At 40.2% G+C, this 22866-nt stretch overlaps 1 protein-coding gene across 2 annotated transcripts; it reads right to left on the bottom strand.

Annotated features, from left to right (window-relative positions):
- Window positions 1-110: 110 nt before the first annotated feature.
- On the bottom strand, window positions 111-21362 carry neff1 (neuronal intermediate filament family member 1). Of its 2 annotated transcripts, XM_061277861.1 has the most exons (16): window positions 20607-21362; window positions 19291-19608; window positions 19019-19143; window positions 18147-18401; window positions 10165-10296; window positions 9792-9888; window positions 9157-9254; window positions 8227-8366; window positions 7591-7649; window positions 5677-5759; window positions 5399-5486; window positions 5250-5318; window positions 4823-4975; window positions 3814-3933; window positions 3570-3673; window positions 111-3458 (listed from the first exon to the last, which is right to left on the bottom strand). In XM_061277861.1, exons 1-16 carry the CDS (start codon window positions 21345-21347, stop codon window positions 3323-3325), a joined length of 2718 nt encoding a protein of 905 aa, XP_061133845.1. In that variant the 5' UTR covers window positions 21348-21362; the 3' UTR covers window positions 111-3322. The 2 variants fall into 2 exon arrangements, with proteins under 2 accessions (XP_061133845.1, XP_061133844.1); XM_061277860.1 differs by lacking the exons at window positions 18147-18401; window positions 19019-19143; window positions 19291-19608; window positions 20607-21362 and adding an exon at window positions 12845-13050 and having other exon boundaries at window positions 10165-10316.
- Between the last annotated feature and the right edge of the window lie 1504 nt (window positions 21363-22866).

The following is a 22866-nucleotide window of genomic DNA, read 5'->3' as shown; positions in this document are numbered from 1 at the left end:
CTCATCAATAAGATGCAATTCAACATTGCAATATCAATTATCATCAGATACAATGCTGTATAATCCGGCAGGGAAGTGAGTACACAAAAGAAGAAAAACCGGATGGCCAATAGTTTTTGTTTCTCTTTATTTTCCGACAAGGGAAAGTACATTTTAGCATAAAGAGTACATTTCTTTCTATAGACAAATATACAACACAAAGCACCCCACCATCTAAGAGTAATATAACTCTGATAACTGATTTATAGGAGAACCACAAAATAGAATTTCCTCAAAGGCGAGTGAACAAACTGAGGTTAAAAAATGTTGCACCTCTTTTAATACATTCTTGAAAAGGTCCTGTTTGGCAGAATGATTATTATGGTCCACAATGGCTTTTTGATGCCACACGAATAATTTATCCTAATGGGATCTAGTTATATTAAAGTCTTTATAAGTCTGTATAACTATTTAATTGTCATTGTTTAGTCAAATGGTTCTTCTAAACTTCGGCACTTAAGTCCTTTCTCCCTCTAGTGGCCGCCTCTAACAAAGACAGAGCTTGAGAAAAAAAAACATTACAGAGACACAAATGTTGTACAGGACTACTAATAATAAATAGTAACTATAATCTTAAAGTACCGATGAAAGGACACATCAGTAGTATTTATGTAGTTTCTAACTGCATTGCAACAACAAGAGCACAGAAGAGCCAAGTCAACAAACAGCTCATCGCAAGAAAGCCAGCTTCTCTGCTATCGCAATATCCATTCCTTAAGTAAAGAACAGCTTGAAATATTCCCTTACAAAATACTAAAGCACACCAAAAATAGCTTTAAAATCTTATAGGGATAATATAATTTTGAGGTGAGCTGATTTGCGCAAATAAATACTTTATGGATTAACTTACATTTACAGATAGGTGGTTGTCCAATGGAAATTATGAATGACATGTCTCATTACTGACTTACATTTCAAGAACTAAAAAATATTTATCCTGCCTAGTTTCAATGTATCACAAGAGAAATAAAATACTTGAGCCTGAATTTAAAGCATGTCTTTGAAATACAAACATGTTTGGAGAACATCACATTAAGGATGTGACTGATTATTATTTTTGTCTGGGTCATGTGCTGAAAAGATTGACTGCACAATGAGATGGTCATTGAGTGGCATAAGGAAAACGGGACTAAAAAGTGACCTGCATGTTCCTGCTACATTTCTATCTGGTACAAAGTGAATAAACCGATTCAGCATAAGTCTACCTCAGCAAGTGTTCTTAAACACAGCATGTCGAGAATAAATAGACAAACATAATTGAGTGTGATAAGAACTGGAAAGGTTCATCTTCAGCTTCATCGATGAACATGATCATGTTGAACATTGCCTGTCAATTGCTGCACCACCACTGATTCATTACTTTGACATGGAATGTCATTAAAGCCTGAACACAACTCACTACCATCTACATTAATATATGAGATGGTCTGATATAATGTGAAATCCACTTGTGGACCTTAACCCACACTTATGTACAGAACCTCTCTAAAGATCAATAAAGTATTATAAACACAATTACTTTATATAACTTTTTGCTGGATGAATCAAATGACCTAAACTGAGTACCATACTAGGTTTGTGACTTTAACTGTGTCCAATTAGATTGTATTTTTTGAGTTATTCGGCACAATGCTTTATCAATGGTCAAATCTCAGAAAGATAGCAAGTATAAAATTATTCTATTTTTCCGCAAACATAATTAGAGTGGCAGTAAGAACCCCAACATATAAAACTGTGGGGGAATGTTTAAAACTGTAAAATAATACTCAGTTTTAACGTTCAACATAATTCTTTCACCGTTCAGCTTTTATTGAATGGTCATGAACCTTGACTCCTTGTGTATCGCACCGATTAAAAGTTGATGAAAACCTTCACTAGTGTCAAGTTCTCGATATCTGCGCTGGAGTTCGCAGCAAATTGCTCGTAACAGGCAAAAGCAGCCAATGGCAGTGATGAAAAGACACAGAGAATGTTCCTTTTGTGTCATTGTGAGGAATCATCAGTATTACATGTGGCAGTAAGTGTAACATCATGTTGACTTCACAGATAAAATAACCAGCACAACAAACCTTGAATGTGTAACAAAAAAAACCAAAAAACAAGATGGTTGCGTTCATCCGGTTAATATAGTTTCCGATGAAGTTGGGGGATAAAACGAATACAATGATTTGCAAATCATTTTTTAAATGTTATATTCAATTGTATATACTTCAAAAGCAACATATTTGATGTTTAATAATAAACTATATGAATAATATGTATATATTTTTTTTACAATACCAAAAGGGTCAGATGCTCAAAACTGTGTGAGCAAATAGGCCAACAGTTCTGACAAATCTCCGTACGTAAGCAGCAAGGCCGAAAAGCAACATTGTGAACTTCAGCCGCTCAGGTGGCACCACATTCAAAACCAGCATGGTTGTCTAACAACACCCAAAGATGGGCTCATGCTCAAAATAGGGTGAAATTTATTTGCAAATCATTGTATTTTGTTTTTATTTACATTTTGAACAAGTAGACTTCATTGGAATTGGGGTTTGTACTCCACAAAAAGTTTTCCTCTAATTTACACAATTTTATGTGGTCAAGTGGTTGCACAAAATAAAAATATGTGGATTCCGATATAGTTTTTAAACACATAACCTTTTCAACCTAAATATATTTTATATGAAATATTAAAATTTGTGAGCAAGAAAAGTAAAATAATAATCTATTATTAACTGAGATTTCTCAGGTGTTTACACGTTCAAAGGGACTGAGTGGAAGGAGAAGGAAATATATCTGGATGATTTTATTTTGTGCAACCACCAAAATAAAATTGTGTAAATTCAACACACCATTTTTCTTTTCAGTGTAGTTCAACAGGACTGCTATATTAAAAAAAACTATAAATAACTATATCACTCCAAAACAACTCATCAGGAAGGGTAACAATACAGTGAGTTGCACATTTGAAAGCAGTGCATTAAAAAAATAAACAGTAAAATACCCACACAAAATTAGGGTAAATAGAGAGTATCGTGTATAGGTGCAAAAGTAGAACAGACAGACTGAAAGGCTTAAATGGAAAGGTGGTCAGTACTTGAACCTAGAAATACTCATGTGCTGTGATTCGCGTACAGCATGGAAGCGCACGTAACTCATACCCAAATGAAATGGAATGACCCCCAAGGCGACTTTTTCTCTTTTTTGATTTTCCTTTTTTTATGCTCACAGAAAAGCACTGTGAGTCTCCCACAGCAGGACCGCCTCCGGATGCCTCCCTTTGCCGCAAACCAACACTCTAGGCGGCCGCCTCCTCCACCGCGGAAAGTAAGCCCTTCTCTGTTAGGTGAGCCTTCAGAGAACTGAAGATGAAGAGCTGCTGGTCGGCACGAAGGGCCAGAAGCTGCTGAATCACCTTGGTAGGGTTGGGGCCCCTGAGACAAAGTAGGATCATTCCAATGAAAAACAAACACTTTGTGATTGACACGTGCAATCATCATATTTTTCACCACCTCAGTTCCGGACAAATAGTTTATTATATTTACCTGATAAAACTAGCAATGTAGACATTGACAAATGTGGCCATGAGGTACTGGCAGTCGAATCGGTCCATTATGCCACCGTGTCCTGGAATAGTGTTGGCAAAATCCTGGAAAAAAAGGCATTTAATATTGCACTCTGCTTTGGCACAATAGTGTCCACAAGTTGCATGTGCAACTAAAATGTCAGCAGAATATTTGATGAATATATTGAGAGCCAGGCCCAGGCCATGCAAACGTAGTCCCGTACCTTTATCTTAAAGGCCCTCTTAAAGCCGCTGGCAAAGAAGCCACCAAAGGGTCCGACAATGGAGGCAAAAGTGGACAGAGCGATGCTGTGAATCTGGAATGGATAGAGACGAACTGTGGTCTGCAGACACAAGTGGGACAAGATTAGATGGAAACAGTCAGCGAGGCGACAACCCCAAAGACTATCCGTTTTGTGACTAACACAATGTACTCCTACATCAAATCATCTTTCTTCATTGGGGACAAACTGATATGCTTGTAGCCCATTTCCAGCATCTGAAAATGCACCAACATTTTTGTTACGTTCTTAATTATTATTATTTTTTTTAAATTAGAACAATAAAATGCGAAGAAAAAATAGGCTTCTTTAATTGGCTACAATCCATTCACATTAGAATAAAGAGTAATGAGCTCTCCCAGCACATTGAACACATTTAAGTTTGTTGGCTGACACATTTTGAACACTATTCTTGGGACAAATTCACTCTTAACACATCTCAGACCAAAGTATAATCCAAAGGTAGTCTGGCATTTGTCATTCTTGGTTGGGAAGAAGCAAAATCAGGATAAAAGCAGTCCACTCTTTGTGTGTGTGTGTGTGTGTGTACCAGGTCTTAGGTGGGTTAGTATGAGTGTAAGCATTTGGGCGTGGGATGTGGACTTACAGCAGCTTCAAATGTTGGATCTGCGTGTTTCACCGCTTGCCCTATTCGATAATTGGCTGAAAGTACATAGTCTCTACTTGCCTACAAGTGACGGCATTACGTTGCCTTTTAATCACTCTGTTTTTTCCACCTGACTTGAGTGTGCGCGTACCTGATGATCACAATGCAAAGCAATCAAACTGACAGGTCATAATTAAGAGAAATTTGGAAGTCAGGGCACATAAAATCAAGTCGTCAAAGTGCTGCGGTGCTTTTGTATCAAAACTTGCCCATCCAAGTTAGAGGGTATGCTGCTTGAAACTTTTGACTCTGTTCAATTACCCATGTGATTTGTTGTGGACTCACCCATCCAGTGACAGACTCCAGGATGCTCGGAAGGGTGTAGTCCTGAAGCTGGAAAAGCTCCGGCGGCTCGCAGTCTACTTGGAAACTGTTGGAATCGTTGTTGAACTCAACTGGACATACAAAGTAGCGGTAGCCAGCCATCACATAGGAGAGCTGCAAAGGAAATCAAAGTTCCAGGTTACTTTGTTACAATGTGAAACTGTGTTTTCACTTTGGATGATTTGAAAAAGCAGCCATTCTCCGACCCATTAAAACTATTTCATGTGTGGTGCTAATTTGGATCAGTCATTGTGGGCCTGCTTTCTGGAAAATTAATACTTTCTCGATAGGAATTCCTGAGAATAATAGATGCAATTTGTTTGACTTTGCACAGACACACACACACACACAAGAATTAGACGGTTATTTCCAGTCTAAAAAAAGTCACCATGATGCCAAACAAAATGGTAGCGAAGAATCCACCAATGAATCCCTCCCACGTCTTCTTTGGTGACAGCTGTATGGGACATGTAGAAAAGCTCACATGTAAAATTGGTATAGAAAAGAAGGGATTTATAATGTGCTAAATGGACCAACCTTAATGAGAGGGGTGCGGCCAAAGAAGAACCCAAACATGTAGGCCATAATATCATTACAGATCACACAGGATATTGGAACAATAAACCTATTGACAAAAAAAAAAATGCAGGAAAATAAATTTTGGTTTAAATCATGCAAACAGTTTTGTTCCCCATGTCTACATGTTATTGTAATTCTGATTGATGCACATTCAAAACAAACATCTTCCAGTGTTACATTTTCAGCTAGTTTCCCAAAACTTGTATAGTACAGGCAGTCTGCTAGTGCTTACATACCAGATCATCCCTTCAAACAAGTTGTGAATGATGAGGTGAGACTGCGTCACTACAATCAGCAAAGTCACGTGAGTCCACCCAAACTAAGGGAAACGGAAGATGAAGAGATTTGTGACAATCAGTATAGTATAGTATAGTATAGTATAGTATAGTATAGTATAGTATAGTATAGTATAGTATAGTATAGTATAGTATAGTATAGTATAGTATAGTATAGTATAGTATAGTATAGTATAGTATAGTATAGTATCTGTGTTTGACAAAATGTGCACAACACTCATTTTTCAAGACATTATATATTAGATTTATATTGGTTCTACAATATGTCCAAATTATAAGAAAAATACTGCACAATATAGTTTAATGTGATGAACTGCCTCCAACCCAGAGTTGATTTTTTTAGTAATGTATGCATTAAGGGTTCTCAAATAAAATTATCCTGCTATATTTTCAACTCTCTAAACCACTGGTGTCAAACTCAAGGCCCGGGGGCCAAATGCGGCCCACCACATCATTTTATGTGGGCCGCGAAGACAAATTGTGCATCAAATTCGTGTGTCATTACTAGAATTGCAAATTGTTTTCACTTTTAATAATATCTTCTTTTTTTTTTTTTTATATTTGACCAGTTTTGACTTGTATGAATTCAAAACGAGTTATTTGTCAGTTTGTTTTGTAGCTTTTACTGTATGTAATATGAGGTGCTCATTCATTTATTTGGGTTGACAGTCATAATGGCTCTCTGAAAGAAGCTATGACTACAATGTGGCCGTCGAGAAAAATGAGTTTGACACCCCTGCTCTAAACAAACAATTCTCAGAGTGTGTTGAGTGATGTGCAAAATAATCGAGTATTGTTGCAAGGCTGCAGTTATTTCGAACAGGATGTCTCTATTTTCGGACTCTCTCCGAGGTCACGACGGTAACAGCGTGTGATTTAAGACTGGATGAGGGGGGGAGTCGAGGGGCGGGGATAAAGAAATCAAACAGTAGAGTGAACGTTGGATGAATGCAGGCTGACGGCCGCAGGGAATCCAATACTACCGTAATTTTCTGACTATAAGTCGCACCGGAGTATAAGTCGCACCAGCCATAAAATTACCAAAAAAGTGAAAAAAAAACATATATATGTATATAAGTCGCTCCTGAGTATAAGTCGCCCCCAAACTATGAAAAAAAACCGCGACTTATAGTCCGAAAATTACGGTAGTTTAAATATTTGATAGAATCATTCAGAACAGCTGTCATACATCAGAAAACGTATGACAGCCATGTTATTGGACATACACGACGATTTCAGCAAGATAAAGAAAAATAGTTTCATGTAAAATCAAGAATGGACAGCTGGAAGTGTTGTTGATTAAAGATTAAGATTAAAGTCCCAATGATCGTCACACACACACCTGGGTGTGGTGAAATTTGTCCTCTGCATTTAACCCATCCCCGTGTGATTTTAATCCATCCCCTGGGGGAGAGGGGAGCAGTGAGCAGCAGCGGTGCCGCGCTCGGGAATCAGTTGGTGATCTAACCCCCCAATTCCAACCCTTAATGCTGAGTGCCAAGCAGGGAGGCAATGGGTCCCATTTTTATAGTCTTTGGTATGACCCGGCCGGGGTTTGAACCCACAACCTTCCAGTCTCAGGGCGGACACTCTACCACTAGGCTACTGAGCTGGATTGTTTCACCAAAGTGCAAGAGCTAGAGAGACGGCGGTTGACGTTCCACATCAACTATCTCAAGAAATGATGGAAACAGCTTAACAGTGTTGCTGAGGATAGGCAGTTTTGTTTTCAGCCGAGATGACAACCGGCCAATAATTTCTAGGCCGCAGCTAGAGAAATTGATTGCTTCTCATTAATAACTCAGCGGCCCTCAAGGGTAGATGCAGGCTAAAAAGAGTCCGGATGCTACTTACCATGTAGAACTGAAGGCGGTAGTGCTTCTTTACCAAACTCAGCACAAACATGCAGAAACCTGAAGTGAGAACATAGTTGTCAATTAGAGCTAGAATCACGGTTGTCTCGACAATTGGATGAATTCTAGTCTGACCTTGGCTAAAAAATAATGTTGCTATGCAGCAGAGTGTCTCAAAGTAGCTACTTTCACTTGATAGTCTGCACGACAGAGGAGACTGTGACCTTGTAATCAGTCATAAATCGGAACTACTAATCACTTGTCTGTTATCAGCTCTTATTAAAAATCGCCTTGCTTCTATGGTTCTGTTTCTTTCTTAGCCTCAAAGTGTTTATATCTGAAGTGAAAACAAACCCAAGACTTTACAATTTATCCAACACTTTTGGGCATGCTTTAAAATTGGAATCTATGGTCTATGTGGTACCTTCTTCACACTATACTTTACAAAACTATAAGAAAAAAAAGAACAGCAAATTAGAGTCCAAAACTATACTTGTCTGTTGGCGATAACTAAATACAAAACCGGGCGGACCTAAATCATCACGGTATGTGGATCACCAGCACGGCAACAAAAAGGATTAGTCAAATATCTTGAGTAGGTACTGTAAATGATATGTGTGTGTGTCAAGTGTTGTACCTGTGAGGTAGAGGGCAAAAGATATAAAGCGGTGATATTTGCTGAGGATGCGAAGTGGCTCTTCCCTTTGCACAAGTGTGAAGAAGTAATCTGTGACGGTCTCACCATAGAAGAAGTAATTAACGCAGAGCAGGAAGTACCTGTCGGGAAGAGTGTTGTCACACTAATCTCCCACACTTTCATGACAGCAACATGCAATGACTTTGTCCGGGAAAAGACACAACAAATTGTCATGCCTGCAGAAGTAAGAACGTTGGGATTCAGGGGGGGAAAGATGTCATTGGAAAACCTTCACCAATTTGCTGTTGGTTAATTCCTCTGCAAAAACCCTAAACTCTAAACCAGTCAATTAGTTAATCTCTTTAAGATTAAATAAAACTCTTTGCCAGTCTTTTGTAACATTTTTTCTTTCAAAATTGTTCACCTCAATTTATCATTTCATTTCATTCATCAACTCTGAACAGCTTCCACGATGCTGGGAATTCTGTGTTGAGGTTCATGAGCGGTGCACATTTTCCACCATACGAATAGCAATTTAGAAAATGGTCGATCATTTTGACTCTACACTATTTTGTCTTGGCTACATGAAATCTCAAGAAATCACATTCAAGTTTCTAAGCTCATAAAAGGGTCAAGGGGTATGAATTATTTTTCTATGCTAATGTAAGTAATTTGCATTGCTCACAAAATGACAAGGACTAATATCTCCTATGACTCAAAGGATGAACATCACAGACTACAAATCGGACGTATTATAGTACAGTCTAGAATCATTTCAAATCTATCCCTACTCTAAGAGGTTTGGACTGTTCGGACAACAAACCTCAGCAAATCTGCAATAAAATAAACAAAATATGAAACAACATGATAAGAAAATATATTTCATTTTCATGATATGAAATGTTTCATTGGATACGTGTAGGTCCTCACCAACTCAGTGTCCTGAACCACGGCAGATGATACGAGTGATAAACGCTGTAACCAATGGTGATGATTTCCTGGAAGCATTTGATCTGAACACACAGGACCTATGCAAGAAAACATGCCATTACAAGGGAGGAGGAGCAAGCAAACCTACGTTAATGAAGCATTAAAAATTGTTTAAAGTCTAAAACTGGATATAGCCATTTCAAATGGAATTAATGGGAACTAAACCAATTGCGTAAATCCAGCCAGTCATCTGTAAACTTGTCCAATCATAAGCATGTAACTGGAAAAAAATATATAAAACCGTAGTGCTTATTTATACTCCCATTTTTGGTGAGGATGGGATGGATTATCTGGACGAAGACGAAATGCTCACTCACACAGATTTAGACGGATTTTCTAACAAAAATTGAGGGTAATTTCCTTTTGTGTATGTAGACAAAGTTTAAGATCTTTGAGTCCAGCTCACCAAAATTGGGTGCAAAAAGTGTTGCAATTATATTGCTGTTTGATGTACGAAAAAAACGTGATGCAGAAATGGTTATTAAAACAACAAAGACCACAGTAGCCAAAGAAACACATGATACAGGAGCTCCCATGGTGTTATTGCCATGCCACTTGCTGCTGGCCATACTCACAATCATCATTAGCACCATGGGGCCTAGGTAGATGATGAAGAAGAAGAAGGAAATCATGGCGAGTGTAAGGATCCCTCGAACCCACCAGTTTTTCCATCTACAGGAGATAAAAACGTTAATACTATTTTGCTCCCTGAAGTAACGATGGAAGAGATTTGAGCCTTCTCCTATAGGCTCTGCTTGGATGGGGGGGGGGCTTTTCAAGATGGGTGGTGACCATGGCGGTTATTTTGAAGTCAGCCATTTTGGACCCAACGTTTGTTTTTTTATTGTTATTTGTTATTACTGTTGTTAATATTACCAACCATTCCCATTTTATTAAGATGTATCCGTATAAATGGCCCACACGGTAGATACAAACAAAAAGATTCACCTTGAGGACAGTCCGGACAAGGCTTTATTCAACACTTCTGGTGTGTCATCAGGTGGCACTGGTACCTCAGGAACCCCCATGTCCCCTGAGTCCATTTTGGTGTCGCTGTCTGTTCCACCATCTTTTTCTGACCTCAGCTCATTGTCTGAAGCCTAAAATGCAAACATGCAAAAAAGCAATTAAACGGTGACATAGCCTGCTGAACCTCCAAATTTGAATTATTGTTTCACTAAGTTGTGAGTTGACTGACAAATGCGGGGTAGCAGCATTGCCCCAATATTACTGCTACGCAGTACTAAAATTATATATATATAAAAAAAAAAAGTCAAATAAAGCAAAATTAGCAAAAGCGAAATTATTTCTACCTCCTCCTCTATGAGATGATAAAATAATCACCTACACTCCCGTTAACACTGTGTCACATGATGTCTTTTGGGACGGGGAGGCACGTCACGCAACGCCGTGTTTTCTGCACATGCATGTCACGTCACCGACACGTTGCATTCACATAAGAAGTCGCTTTTATATTTGCAATGTGAAAAAGTACATAAAAAGATCACATTTAGCAACAACAACAAAAATAATAATTGTGCATCAAACCCTGCAGTGTGAAGCTCGCCTAATTTAGTTATCACAAATAAATCTATCTATGCCAGCAACTTATAGTGACACAGAACAAATAAATAATCTTCTATGAAATGGTAGAAAGTATATTATTGATGTGTATCCACTTTTGTGACTATTTAGTTTGGAAAAGAAACTAGAACTACATACTACGTTTGAGCAAGCTGCTCAGGAAGGCCTTCTAAACTCACTGATCATGCTCGCTCTCCAGTTGAACAATCATGTGTGACACAGAGTTCACACTCTGACTAACCCCTCTGCTGCGGTGACCAAATTAGGCTTGAAGTCGTACCGACGGAGCAGATGGTCGAATGACAGTATGCTGCATAACTAGCAACACAGAAGGCAAGAGAACTAATGTCGGAAAACCCAACACCCATTTACATCACATTGATAGAATTTGAATGAAATTAATAATGATAAATTCTCTCAATATGGAGAATTACACACACACACACACACACACACACACACACACACACATATAAGCAACCACTGCACAGCTGGTTGTTTCCATGGAGACAATATTCTTTTCAGGATGCTTGAGTTAAAAATAGCCTCCCGTCTCACATAAACATCCCCCAGTAGTCCTGCTCCATGATTAGACCACAAGGAACTCCTGTTTAAAAAATGTCAAATTTACTACCCAAGATAAAAAAAAAACATTATTTACTGATGCAATCTCTTAGATGCAAAACCAACATACCGTAGGCCCTTCATAAATGAAACAATTGGAAATTAGGCTTGTGATTCAGTTTTAAGTTGAGAATGTATCCGCTATTAAAAATGTGATATCATCTTATTTGAAATGAAAATATGTTGACCACATACTTCAAATCAATCAAAAATTACAATTCATGACTGACCAAGATTCTCCAGAGTCAGTATGACATTTAACCCCAACTAAATCTATCACAGCTACCTTCGCAATGAGATTTACAATGATTCAGATACAATGAATCAAAACAGTTTATCCACTTGAAAATGTAATACTCAATAATTACTAGGACAGAGTCATAGTACTCATACTATTCTGTATTTAGCTTCTCTAAATTCCCTTAAAATCTAGCAGCATTGTTTCAACATTAGGAATAACACCTGGTTAAACATACTCCACAGAAAATACAAGTGGGTCCGCTTCACACCAGTGTTTATTGAAATATCAGGATCATCCCACATATTCGTAGTTAATCTGTCGGAGCATGAGTCACAGATTTTTGGCAGACGTTAGCACATTAGTGCAAACTTTCCACATCAAGATGTCACCAAGGTGAGATGGCAAACAAAGATGTCAGTAGGGCTGCACAATATATTGATATTGCGATATTAGTCTATGCAATCTACGTTTTCCAAAAAAACATATTTCATAGTATGCTTTTATCAGAATTTGACTGCTTGGATATGCTCCAAGACACCCGTGACTCTTGGCTGAGTATTCACATAAACATTTGACAGGCTATAGTCGCTGAGCTCCATCGCTGCACCACGCCCCCTCCAGCATCAACAACAGCAACAGCAAAACCCATTTCCTTCCTGTGTACAAGAACACGAGCTGAATTACAACGTTCTGTCGCAGCAGTCAATCTACGATTGGAAGGCAAACCTATCAGCGCCCTCCTCGAGCGTCTCGTAATAATTCATTTAACGTTCCAGTGGACGCAAAATTTAAAATACACCCAAGAAAAACATCACCACCACCTTTATGCATGACGGGCGAACATCTAACATGCAGTAGACCATGCATAGTTTCTCTGATCACTTTGTTGTTAATGTGTAATGTTTTGGCTTAGGAATTTGCAGTCTGTTGTTGGATGACGAAAACAGAATAATAAATATGCTCAAGATCAGCCCCCCCCCCCCCCTTCTTCTAAAAAAAGCAACAGTGCCTGGAGATAAATATTAATTTCAGAAAAACACCCTCGTCACATTTTAAGGGATCATTGATTTACACACATATTTCTGTAGAAACGTGAGCAATCCTTAATGAATTAGCTGGATGGCTAAGTCGCGTTAGCATCACATTGAAATGGCAGGAGCTTTTCCAAGCTAACGTTACCTTGTCCTCGGACGGTTGATGTTGTAACGTCGCCTCGGTGTCTTTGGCTCCACGCTGCCTTAGTTCTGTCATCTTTGCAAACCACGGACGAACGATAACAGCGAAGGTCCTGTGGTTCGGTGACACTTGGCTCTTCTCTGATTAAAATTCTACACGGTTTTAGTTTACATTAAAACCCCGCCGAGTTAAGTGGGAGGGGAAATGGAATATCAATTCCGCTTTTCAAAATAAATGTCTGATTCTGTTATTGTGGGCCAAGACCTTTTGGGAAATGTTTCAGACGATCCGTAGATGAAATATGAAATATTTAATTTTAAAAGTAAAATAATTCTTGCTGGACACTTTGGTAGGGTTGGCTAATCTGTCTCACAGTTATGCAGTTGGTTTGAATCTCTTCCCTTATTAAAAAACATGAATGCTAAATCGATTAAAAACGGTTTGTTTCACAAGTGTGAATGTGAAACACAGAAAACCGTACATATGCCACGATGTCGCTAACTTGATAATAGCGCCTGTGAGTGATCGCACAGAAGACATAATGCACTACTGTAGTAGTGTATACATTATGTTGCCCATGGTTGCAACTTATTTATAATCAATTTTACAGGGTAAGATGTTTTGCGGCATGTAGGTAGGTAGGTAGGTAGGTAGGTAGGTAGGTAGGTAGGTAGGTAGGTAGGTAGGTAGGTAGGTAGGTAGGTAGGTAGGTAGGTAGGTAGGTAGGTAGGTAGGTAGGTAGGTAGGTAGGTAGGTAGGTAGGTAGGTTGGTAGGTAGGTAGGTTGGTAGGTAGGTAGGTAGGTTGGTAGGTAGGTAGGTAGGTTGGTAGGTAGGTAGGTTGGTAGGTAGGTAGGTTGGTAGGTAGTGGTTTGAATGATTAAAACAATGTGTCCTAATGTAGTTTTGACCTCAACCACCAAGTGGCAGTAACAGTCCATTGAGTGCCGCAAGCGTTTGTGTTGTGGTGTTTCCAGATATGTGTCAGCAGTCATAAATACTTAATTGCTCGTTAAGACAGAAATGGGAAGGGGGACACCGTAGATCCGACGGTTCGATATTATCTGACATCCCAAAGCAGGGTGTTAACTTGGTTTGTAGTCTGTGTGATGATAGCTATCCAGGGCGTGGGCGACTACAAACATTACTAACATGAATAATTTCAGTTGTGAATTATGACTTAAAAAGGGGGAAAAAATTGTACATCATATATATTAATACATATTATATACATAATAATATATATAAATACATATTATTAATGTTAAAAGTAAAAACTTTCCCCCATCCAATCAAAGCTATTCAGTCGCCAAAGTACACACACACACAGACACACGCACACACACACTTTGATTACAACTGCAGTGGGTGTGTGGAACCTCATCCTCACTGCAGTGTGACGTAGTGGGCAGTGAGCAGCATACAAACTGCAGAGTCATACTCAGTCTTCTGTGCACCCCGGACGAGTGATATCCTACCTTTGCACAATGGGTTACAAAAACAGTACATTTTTGACGGGGGCTCTTTATAAGCTCCTCTAATTCTTCAGGGCCATGGGATATCTGCAATGCAGAAATCTATATATAGCAGTAGAGGTAGAAGGCGAGAGCGAGGGAGACACACAGAAGGATGAAGGGGTGTTGGGGCAGAGATGGGAGATGACACTTAAATAGAATAATAAGCTACTATTAACAAAACGATAACTTTAAGTTTGTTTTTGTTTGATTTTGTTTGTTTTTAGAAAAATGCTGTAAAGATTTCCTGTAGAATGTTCTAAAGACAGGCACCCATTTATAAATCAGCACAGACCACAAGGTCACTTGTGACATTTGTCTTTGGTAGAAGTTTCAGTCATTTACTATATGAACATGTAATCAGTAAAAATAAAAGGAGGCATGTTATTAAATTGTACAGTCTGTTATGTACTGTTTAATCCAGTACCGTTTACTGTACAGTACTGTTTAATCCGAAAGAATCTCAAGATATCAAAGAGGACAATTGCAAATGCATCCCCACAACAAATCTGCTGACTGTAGCACACCAACAGTAGCACCAGATCAAGGGCGATGCCTCAGCAAGCAACGCACGACATGCCTACGTCATGGCATTAATCGGACCCTGAATTTGCAATAAATCTGCTCCCTGACACTGTCCATGTCTATATCCTCACCTCCTGATGTGTCAAGCAAGGAAGGTGGAACATTCATCATTCTGAAATAGGAACTTGGAAGATTTAGCGCTGTCTCAAAATAGATGAAACTCTAATGGTCTGCATTCATGACAACTTCGAAAAATACCAAATTACGTCATTAAAACTAATACAATAAAACGTAATGACAACTAAAAGTGGATGCCTATGCAAAAAGTGTAACCTGGACTTGTGTCTTTTTTAATTTACACGCATTAATTCTGCCATATAAACATGGTGCACCGATAGCAGAGATTGGGAAGCATTGAACATAAAATCTTTGCCGACTTTTGAATGTCTTGGAAATACTACCTGAAAATGATAAACGCACTCTTTAAATTTGGAAAAAGTGAGGAAAGGCTAGCAAACCACACGGTCTGTTACAATTTAAAGTGATCATATTGTTTATAGTATTATATTAATTATATATATGTGTATATATAGGTAGATATAAATTATATAAATTATATATCTTATATATCTTATATATCTTATATATCTTATATATCTTATATATCTTATATATCTTATATATCTTATATATCTTATATATCTTATATATCTTATATATCTTATATATCTTATATATCTTATATATTATATCTATATCAAGTCCTTAAATAATTAACTGTGGAAATAATTACTCAATTAGTCAATTAAGCAATTAATCAATTATAATTAATTGCTTAATTAATTTCCACAGTAAAACTGAATTACAGAAAATACAAAAAAGTAAAACTAGAAGACACTAAATTAACTGAGCATCATTGGCGAGCTGAGCTTGAATTTCACAATCACAGTGTCCATGGTTTTGCTGAACTTGGTGTTGACCACACACGTCAGGATTAGCAATCAGAAATATTGAACCGGTTCAGCTCTGACGGTTATTTACTGTATATATGTACTTACTTAAGAAATGATAAAATCACTCTACACACAATCGACACCACAGGATAATCGCTCAGATCATCTTTTAGAGACTTTCAATAAAATGGCCTTAAGTGACTTTGGTTGTAAATGTGGAAAATCTCAACTGTTTTGATGATGCAAAAAAACAAAAAGATGTGAAAATACGCTTGACTGGATAAAATGGCCATGAATCAAGGTTAGTCTCAAGTTGCTAGCTTTGGCTTGCCCAAATGGCAGACACAAGCACCAGTGAGGTAAGATTAGCTACATTTTATTTTATTTACAATAATTTAATTAAACACGGGCAATTCCTTGCATCACGTAAATCTGGTAAATCAAGACATTGCCTTTTCAATTTCCTACTATGCTACTGAAACTGGAGTGTCTTCTTATTAATAATTCTAAGCACTTTCTAATGACTTTCCACCCTTTCCCTCACTTAACAATATTTACACACACCGGTTGTTCCTGCTTATTCGCTACACACGCACACACACACACACACACACGTGCACACACGCACACACACACACCAATGGTGTTGTTGGTGGCAGCTGCAACTGCAATCCATCTGAGGCAGGCTCATTTCTCAGTTCAGAGAGAAAACAGGCAGGCAGACACTGAGATGGGGTGCCGCTTGACGCTAACACCCAGTAGCCATCATTCTGCTTGGCCCCATAAACAAAGATGCATGGATTGCTGCCTCAGGGTGACGCAGGCAGGCAGGGCCGCCCTCCTCTTGGAGGCGATCGCTTAGCAATCACCACTGTGTGTCCAGCAAGGCGTGGATTAACAACTGAGTTAAAAAGCAGTCTTGGAGAATGGGAACTGTTGTTATATATATATAACAGAAGACAAACTGTCACAATACATGTTTGGATAATAAATGACTTTATTTGGCTTTGAGAGAAATAAAACTGCATAAGCTAGCAGCATGTACAGTCACTGTTATGTCCTAACAGGTCAATTGGGGAAGTATCTATACTCCTCTGCTATCCATCCCAGCGTTTGGTATGACGCGGGTAGGAGGTGTCGTATTTTAGCGTTTCAATGTTTGGTTAAGGCAAGTTGAATTGAACACACAACAAGCAAATCATGATTTCCAACCACGAGTACAGGATTTAAGCTCTGAGAGTCAGGCCATGCATTTGTGCCTATAATTTCATTCATTTGTCAAGGAGAACGTAGGGTGAAGGTGTAGGACATGATGGACGGTGCCGTTACAAACACTTAGGAGTAAAACAGAAAGTAGTATAACAATATGGAGCTGAGGTGAAAATAGCCCTTGTGCTACCATAGAACCATGAGCCATCTGCCACTTACAGTCTGGGTGGAGGGCTGTCAGTGTCACTGTCAGCTGCCTACCACGTTCAACAAAAATACGGCCATGTTGGTTTGACAAGGAAAAAAAAGTGAAGGAAGCAAATAAATGAATCAAAATAACATCCTGATAAATCATATGCACTTTTGGCCAGTTTCGTCTGGTAATATGCACACACAGAAAGAGCTCAGCATTATCAGTTTCTTCATTCGAGCAAATAAAAACATTGCGCCAACACTTGCATCTACGTATACTTCATGTGTTGCGATTATTGCTGTGTTTTGACATTGCAGTGCAAAAATAAAAATGGTTAATGGGGAATGCTGACTTCTTTTTTCTTGGGATAGAATGTGATGGGGACGGGACACCGATGACAGGGAAGAAGATTATTCACACACTGTGGCACACACAAGGTTGGACTCAAACAGAAGCAATTCATTCTGCTTTACAGCCTCGGATGACAAGCTGATGTTACGCAGTGAGCTGGTGCTGTTATGATTTCCAAAAGGAATGTCAGCCAACTTTTATCTGACAAAATTGAATAGCACCGGAAAAGTCGGACTGGCTGTTTGTGTCATACTTTGTGCATTTTGTCTTGAAGCCTTGCTAGTATGTGCAGTTTGTTATTTTCAGGGTCTGATTATTCTTCTTGATCATGATTGGCACATTTGTTGCTTTCATAGAGAAAATCATCGTTGACAAGTATCAAACCCCTACATGTGTGTGCGCGTGTGGCTGTTGTGTGTGTAAGTGTGGTCACTATATCTTATAAGCAGGAACAATGACAAATGATGTTGATGATGGAAAAAGTACACAAGGAGTTTAATGCTTGCTGGTCTTCTCAGCGGGGCTTTCCTTCTTCTTCTCTTTCTCGTCCTTCTCTTTTGGCTTCTCCTCCTCAGCATCACCTGACTCCTGGTCATCTCCCTCATCTTCATCCTCTCCCTCTTCCTCGTTCTCCTCGTCTTCATCCTCCTTGTCCTCTTCTTCTCCCTCCTCTTCCTCTTCCTCTGGCTTGGACTTCCTGTAGCTTCCCAGGGAGTAGGTGCGGGAGGAAGACATATAGGAGAAGCCGGGGTAGCCGGACTGCACCATGGCACCACCGACGGAGCTGAGGCGGCACTCCTCGCCTTCCAGCAGTTTCCTACACGCCCGAGTACCAGTGCAATGGATTAATATCAGCACCTTTGCCACTATCTCAAAAAATTGAATTACTGTGAAATTGTCATGTTGCAAGATTCATGTAAAAAAAAAAACATAACTCAACATCTCTTCTGATCATAAATATGCATATTTTCACATGGCCTGCTGTGAAAGTTGGCTTTCCTCTTTGATTGAATCCCAACTTAAAGATTTCAATACATTGTTGCCATAAGTGTGAGTCATAAATGTCCTCTTAAAATTACTGTTGCATGCCAAAAAAAATTAAAAATTGTTTTTTTAATTTACCAAGCGCTACACAAAATACATACACTACACTTGAAGTTTAAAAAATAGTTTACAGAGTTAATTGTCCCTTGTAATATCCCCTAACTTGTAAAAAAAAAAAAAATCAGCTAATTGTTTTGATGTGCTGGTTTTCTTGTGCTCGTTAGCATCGTTGACATAAATGTCAACTATTTGTATTTTAGAGTTGTTCCAACTTCCCCAAGTGTACAAGTTGTGTTCTTCAACAGTGTAGATTGGTCAACTATGTCTTTGCATTGTTTCAAACTGAATTGATTGTTGCACAACAAGTGACTTGTTTGGAATGTTGCAAACCTGTAAGCAGCTATTTCAATGTCAAGTGCCATTTTGACATTGAGCAGATCCTGATATTCCCGCAGGTGACGGGACATTTCTCCTTTGGTGCTGCGCAGTGCAGCCTCCAGCTGCTGGATGGTGTCCTGTAAACAAATGGATTCACATCTCAATTAAGTTGCAGTCATCCAGACAGGGGCTGAGACTTGTATTCAGCTGGCCTGTACAGTTTTAGTATTTCGGTACAATTTAATTGCAATCCGAGCTTTCAATTTTGTCCTTATTCCACATACCTGCATGTCACCAATTTCATTGTTATGGCGATCCTCCATCTCAGCAATCTGCCGCTCCAGGGCCTCATTGTGGCCCCTGAGGGCCTCAATCTCCAGGCTGCGGGCTTGCACCTGCCTGCGATACTCGGTCAGCTCCTCCTTGGAGTGCTTGATGGCATCCTGGTTGCGAGCTGCGGCCTCGGTCACCGTCGCAAACTTGGAACGATACCATTCCTCTGCCTGGGCCTGGTTCCTGCATGACAGGTTCTCATATTGGGCCCTGATGTCCTTCAGGGCTGCCGCCAGGTCCGGTTTGCTCATGTCCATCTCCACTGACACCTGGACAAAAGAGGGATCGAGGGTTTTAAGTGCCGATTTTATCGTTGTAATTTGGGTGGTGTCATTGGTTTCTCAAGATAATCAGGATGCGTCTAAATGCAAACTGTACATTTGAGCAATGTGCTGAGCTGAGTTGGAGCGCGGCCAACTGATGGGGTGCTTACTCAACCTTCTGCTGTCCCGTCAATAGCTTACATGGCAGAAAAATTGCTTGAAGGGAAGTAGCAATACCGTGGAGAAATCTACCTGGCAACCATCTCACTATATCTTGATTCCACTGTAACACTACCAGTTTTAAATAGTCCTTGTTTGTTCAAAAATGTCATTGCATACAGTATTGGAGTGGAAATGTAAATAAATATTGTTGCTGTAAAACTTTGTTTTTTGTTTGTTACTATGCTGCTTTTAATTTAGCCTTTTATTCAGAAAGTGCAGTGCAAGGCAGGTGGCTTGTCCTACCTACTGCGGTTTGGGGTGACCACACCCTTTAGATGATGCGCTATTTCTGCGCATTTTTCAACTCCCCTCCCCTTTCTAACTCCCCTCCCCTCCTCTCAAATGATGCTCACTGGTAAATACTGCACAATCGCGGTTTAAAATGTGCGTCGGTATTGCCCAATAATATTTCATTCACCTCTATATGATTCATCATATGGACTTTGCAAAAGAAACAAAAAATATCTTGTATCGGATACTGTGAGTGTCTGTTTGAAAGTTGTCACCGGTCCTAACAGCTTGCTGCAAAAGGGTGGGACCACGCGTGGTTCTGAAGTAGCAATTTGGCATGACTTCAATAAGACCGAATGCAGTCAAATTGCGTCAAATCAATAAGGAATACGTGGGTAGTTTTATTTACATCCCAGCATGTTGCTATAATGTAGCCTAAGGTAATATGATGCAGTGCCGTTATGATACAAGCAAAATCGAGCTCGTAAAGTTTGCAAAGGCAGCTAATAAAAAGTGGTGGTGCACGTATGTATACGTAAGGCGACGCGTACCTGCGTGGCCTGCAGGGATGACTGCATGTCTTGCAGCTCCTCCTCATGAACTTTCCTGAGGAAGGCGATCTCATCCAGGAGTGACTCCACTTTCTTCTCGAGCTCCAGGCGCGCCAAGGTGGCGTCGTCCACGTCCTTGCGGTAGCCCTTCAAGGTGTTCTCCGCCTCCTCCCGCAGCCGGGTCTCTTCCTCGAGCTTCTCCCGCAGGCGCTCGAGAGCCTCATTCATCTGCACGCAGTCCAGGTGCATCTGGCTCTTCTCGTGGGTCAGCTCCTCGACGCGCGCGCGGAGCTCGCGGATCTCCTGCTCGTAGAGCTCGTGGAGGCGCGATGGCTCGTTGTGGCGTTGCCGCAGCAACGTCACCTCCGCCTCGAGAACTTTGTTCTGTTGCTCCAGGTTGTGCACCTTCTCAATGAAGGACACGAAGCGGTCGTTGAGCCCCTGCAGTTGTTCCTTCTCGTTCGTTCGGACGATCTTAAGCTCATTAGTGACCGCTGTGGACTGGCTGAAGTCCATCATGGAGTCCTGCACGGAGGAGGAGAAGACGCGACCGGGTGCGGCGGTCCTGCGGTAGCTGCTGGATGAGATCACCGTGGGGGCGCCGTAGATGCGGCTGCGGTACCCCGAGGAGTGCACGCGGGACGGGCTGCTGCTGCCCATCCCTGCACGGCCGGCACGAGGAGCATCGCCGAAAATCTTCCGATAGGAACTGCTGCTATACATATCACTGGAGTAACTCATACTTATTCAGCCACTTGCTGGTGAGCCGCGAAAGTGGAGTGCAAGAGAGTGTCAGACACAACGTGAGCTCAAGCGCGGTGTGCATGCAGTGACAGAGTTCTGCGCAGGTACTTTTATAGCAAGGGGCGCCTGCGCATCATCTGACGCAGAACGGACTGGGATGGATCGATGCGGGGGCCGTGGAGGGGGAGGGGACCTTCTACCCCATACAGAACCTCCACCCTTTAGGGAAACAAAAATTCACTCGTTCAGCACCTTTTTGCTGTCGAGTCACGCAAGTATCGACATGTCAGGACATCGACCCAAAAATCAAAACCCATGACAAGCAACATATAATTCACTTTTAACGTGATGAAGCCCTGGAGTGGCAGATTGCTAATAAGATGTCATTATATACAAGCATGAAAAAGAAACGATAAAGGATTGTATTATTTCCACCAGGACACTTGATATTCCCGGACTGCCAGTGGACTTTTTTTCTGCTGTCCTTGCAGGAATGGGATCACAGTTGTACACGGGGGTGCGTTTTGGTACCGCAGTCTTACCCCGCCCCTTCCTATGCCCACCTCTGCATTGAGACTAACACTTTTGTGATATGCTCTCACACTCCCCTGGAAACACGCGTGTTTTTCTATTTAAGGTGAGATGCAGTGTACGGACAAGCACTTGATTCTTACTTGATTACTAATTAAAGTCAACAAACATTTCTCGCAGTATTATAAGTGCAACAAATGCCTACAACATGAAGCTTTACAAATGCATTCTTTATTCTTTCCTGTAGTCCCAAGGTCACAGTGCCAATAATATTCAGTCATCATGCGACATTGAAGTGATGTCTAGATGTGTCTCTGGCCTTGGTCCTGATCCAAGCTGATCTGGAGTTTAGACCACACCCCTGCACACACACACACGCACACGCACGCACATACACGTATGCACCCACTCACTGCCTGCAGCCTAGCCACTTTTTTTGCAATATAAAGAAGGTTTTCTGACATAAATTCACTGTACACAACTTTTGGGAAACATTCCCAAAATACCATATTTGGATTCTGAATTCTGCCACCATCCAACTTTTTAATATTTGTATATTTTATCCTATACAAATGTTATCCACTGGGAGGTATCTAAATATTGTTGCTCCATATCCCCTAAATAATCTTCACACTCATACAGTCAACATGTTGGAGTATTTTTACTTCGATGTTGGATACATCCATTTGAGAGGCTGTTGATATTATGTGGCCATAATATGAACAGATATTTAAGTTAAGATTTATAATAGAAGAATTGTAGAATACAGCAAAGGTTATAACAACCAGACAGTATGCAGGGTTGTTCCTCGGCTCTTTGCAGTGTGTGCTGGTGACACAAACGCCAGCTGAAGAGGTGGGGCGGTGACTGGGTTGACAGTGACTCAGCAAGATGTGAAAAGTAACTGTTGGCTGCTACTATCATCCTCTTACAAGCACATACTCCATGCTTCTTATATAGTTTCTCATGAACATGGTCAAGAGAC

Source organism: Syngnathus typhle, linkage group LG5 (genome assembly GCF_033458585.1).
Source record: "Syngnathus typhle isolate RoL2023-S1 ecotype Sweden linkage group LG5, RoL_Styp_1.0, whole genome shotgun sequence".
In the NCBI taxonomy this organism is placed as follows: domain Eukaryota; kingdom Metazoa; phylum Chordata; class Actinopteri; order Syngnathiformes; family Syngnathidae; genus Syngnathus; species Syngnathus typhle.
The sequence above is the reverse complement of the archived record's forward strand: the minus strand, read 5'-3'. Positions and strand labels throughout refer to the sequence as shown.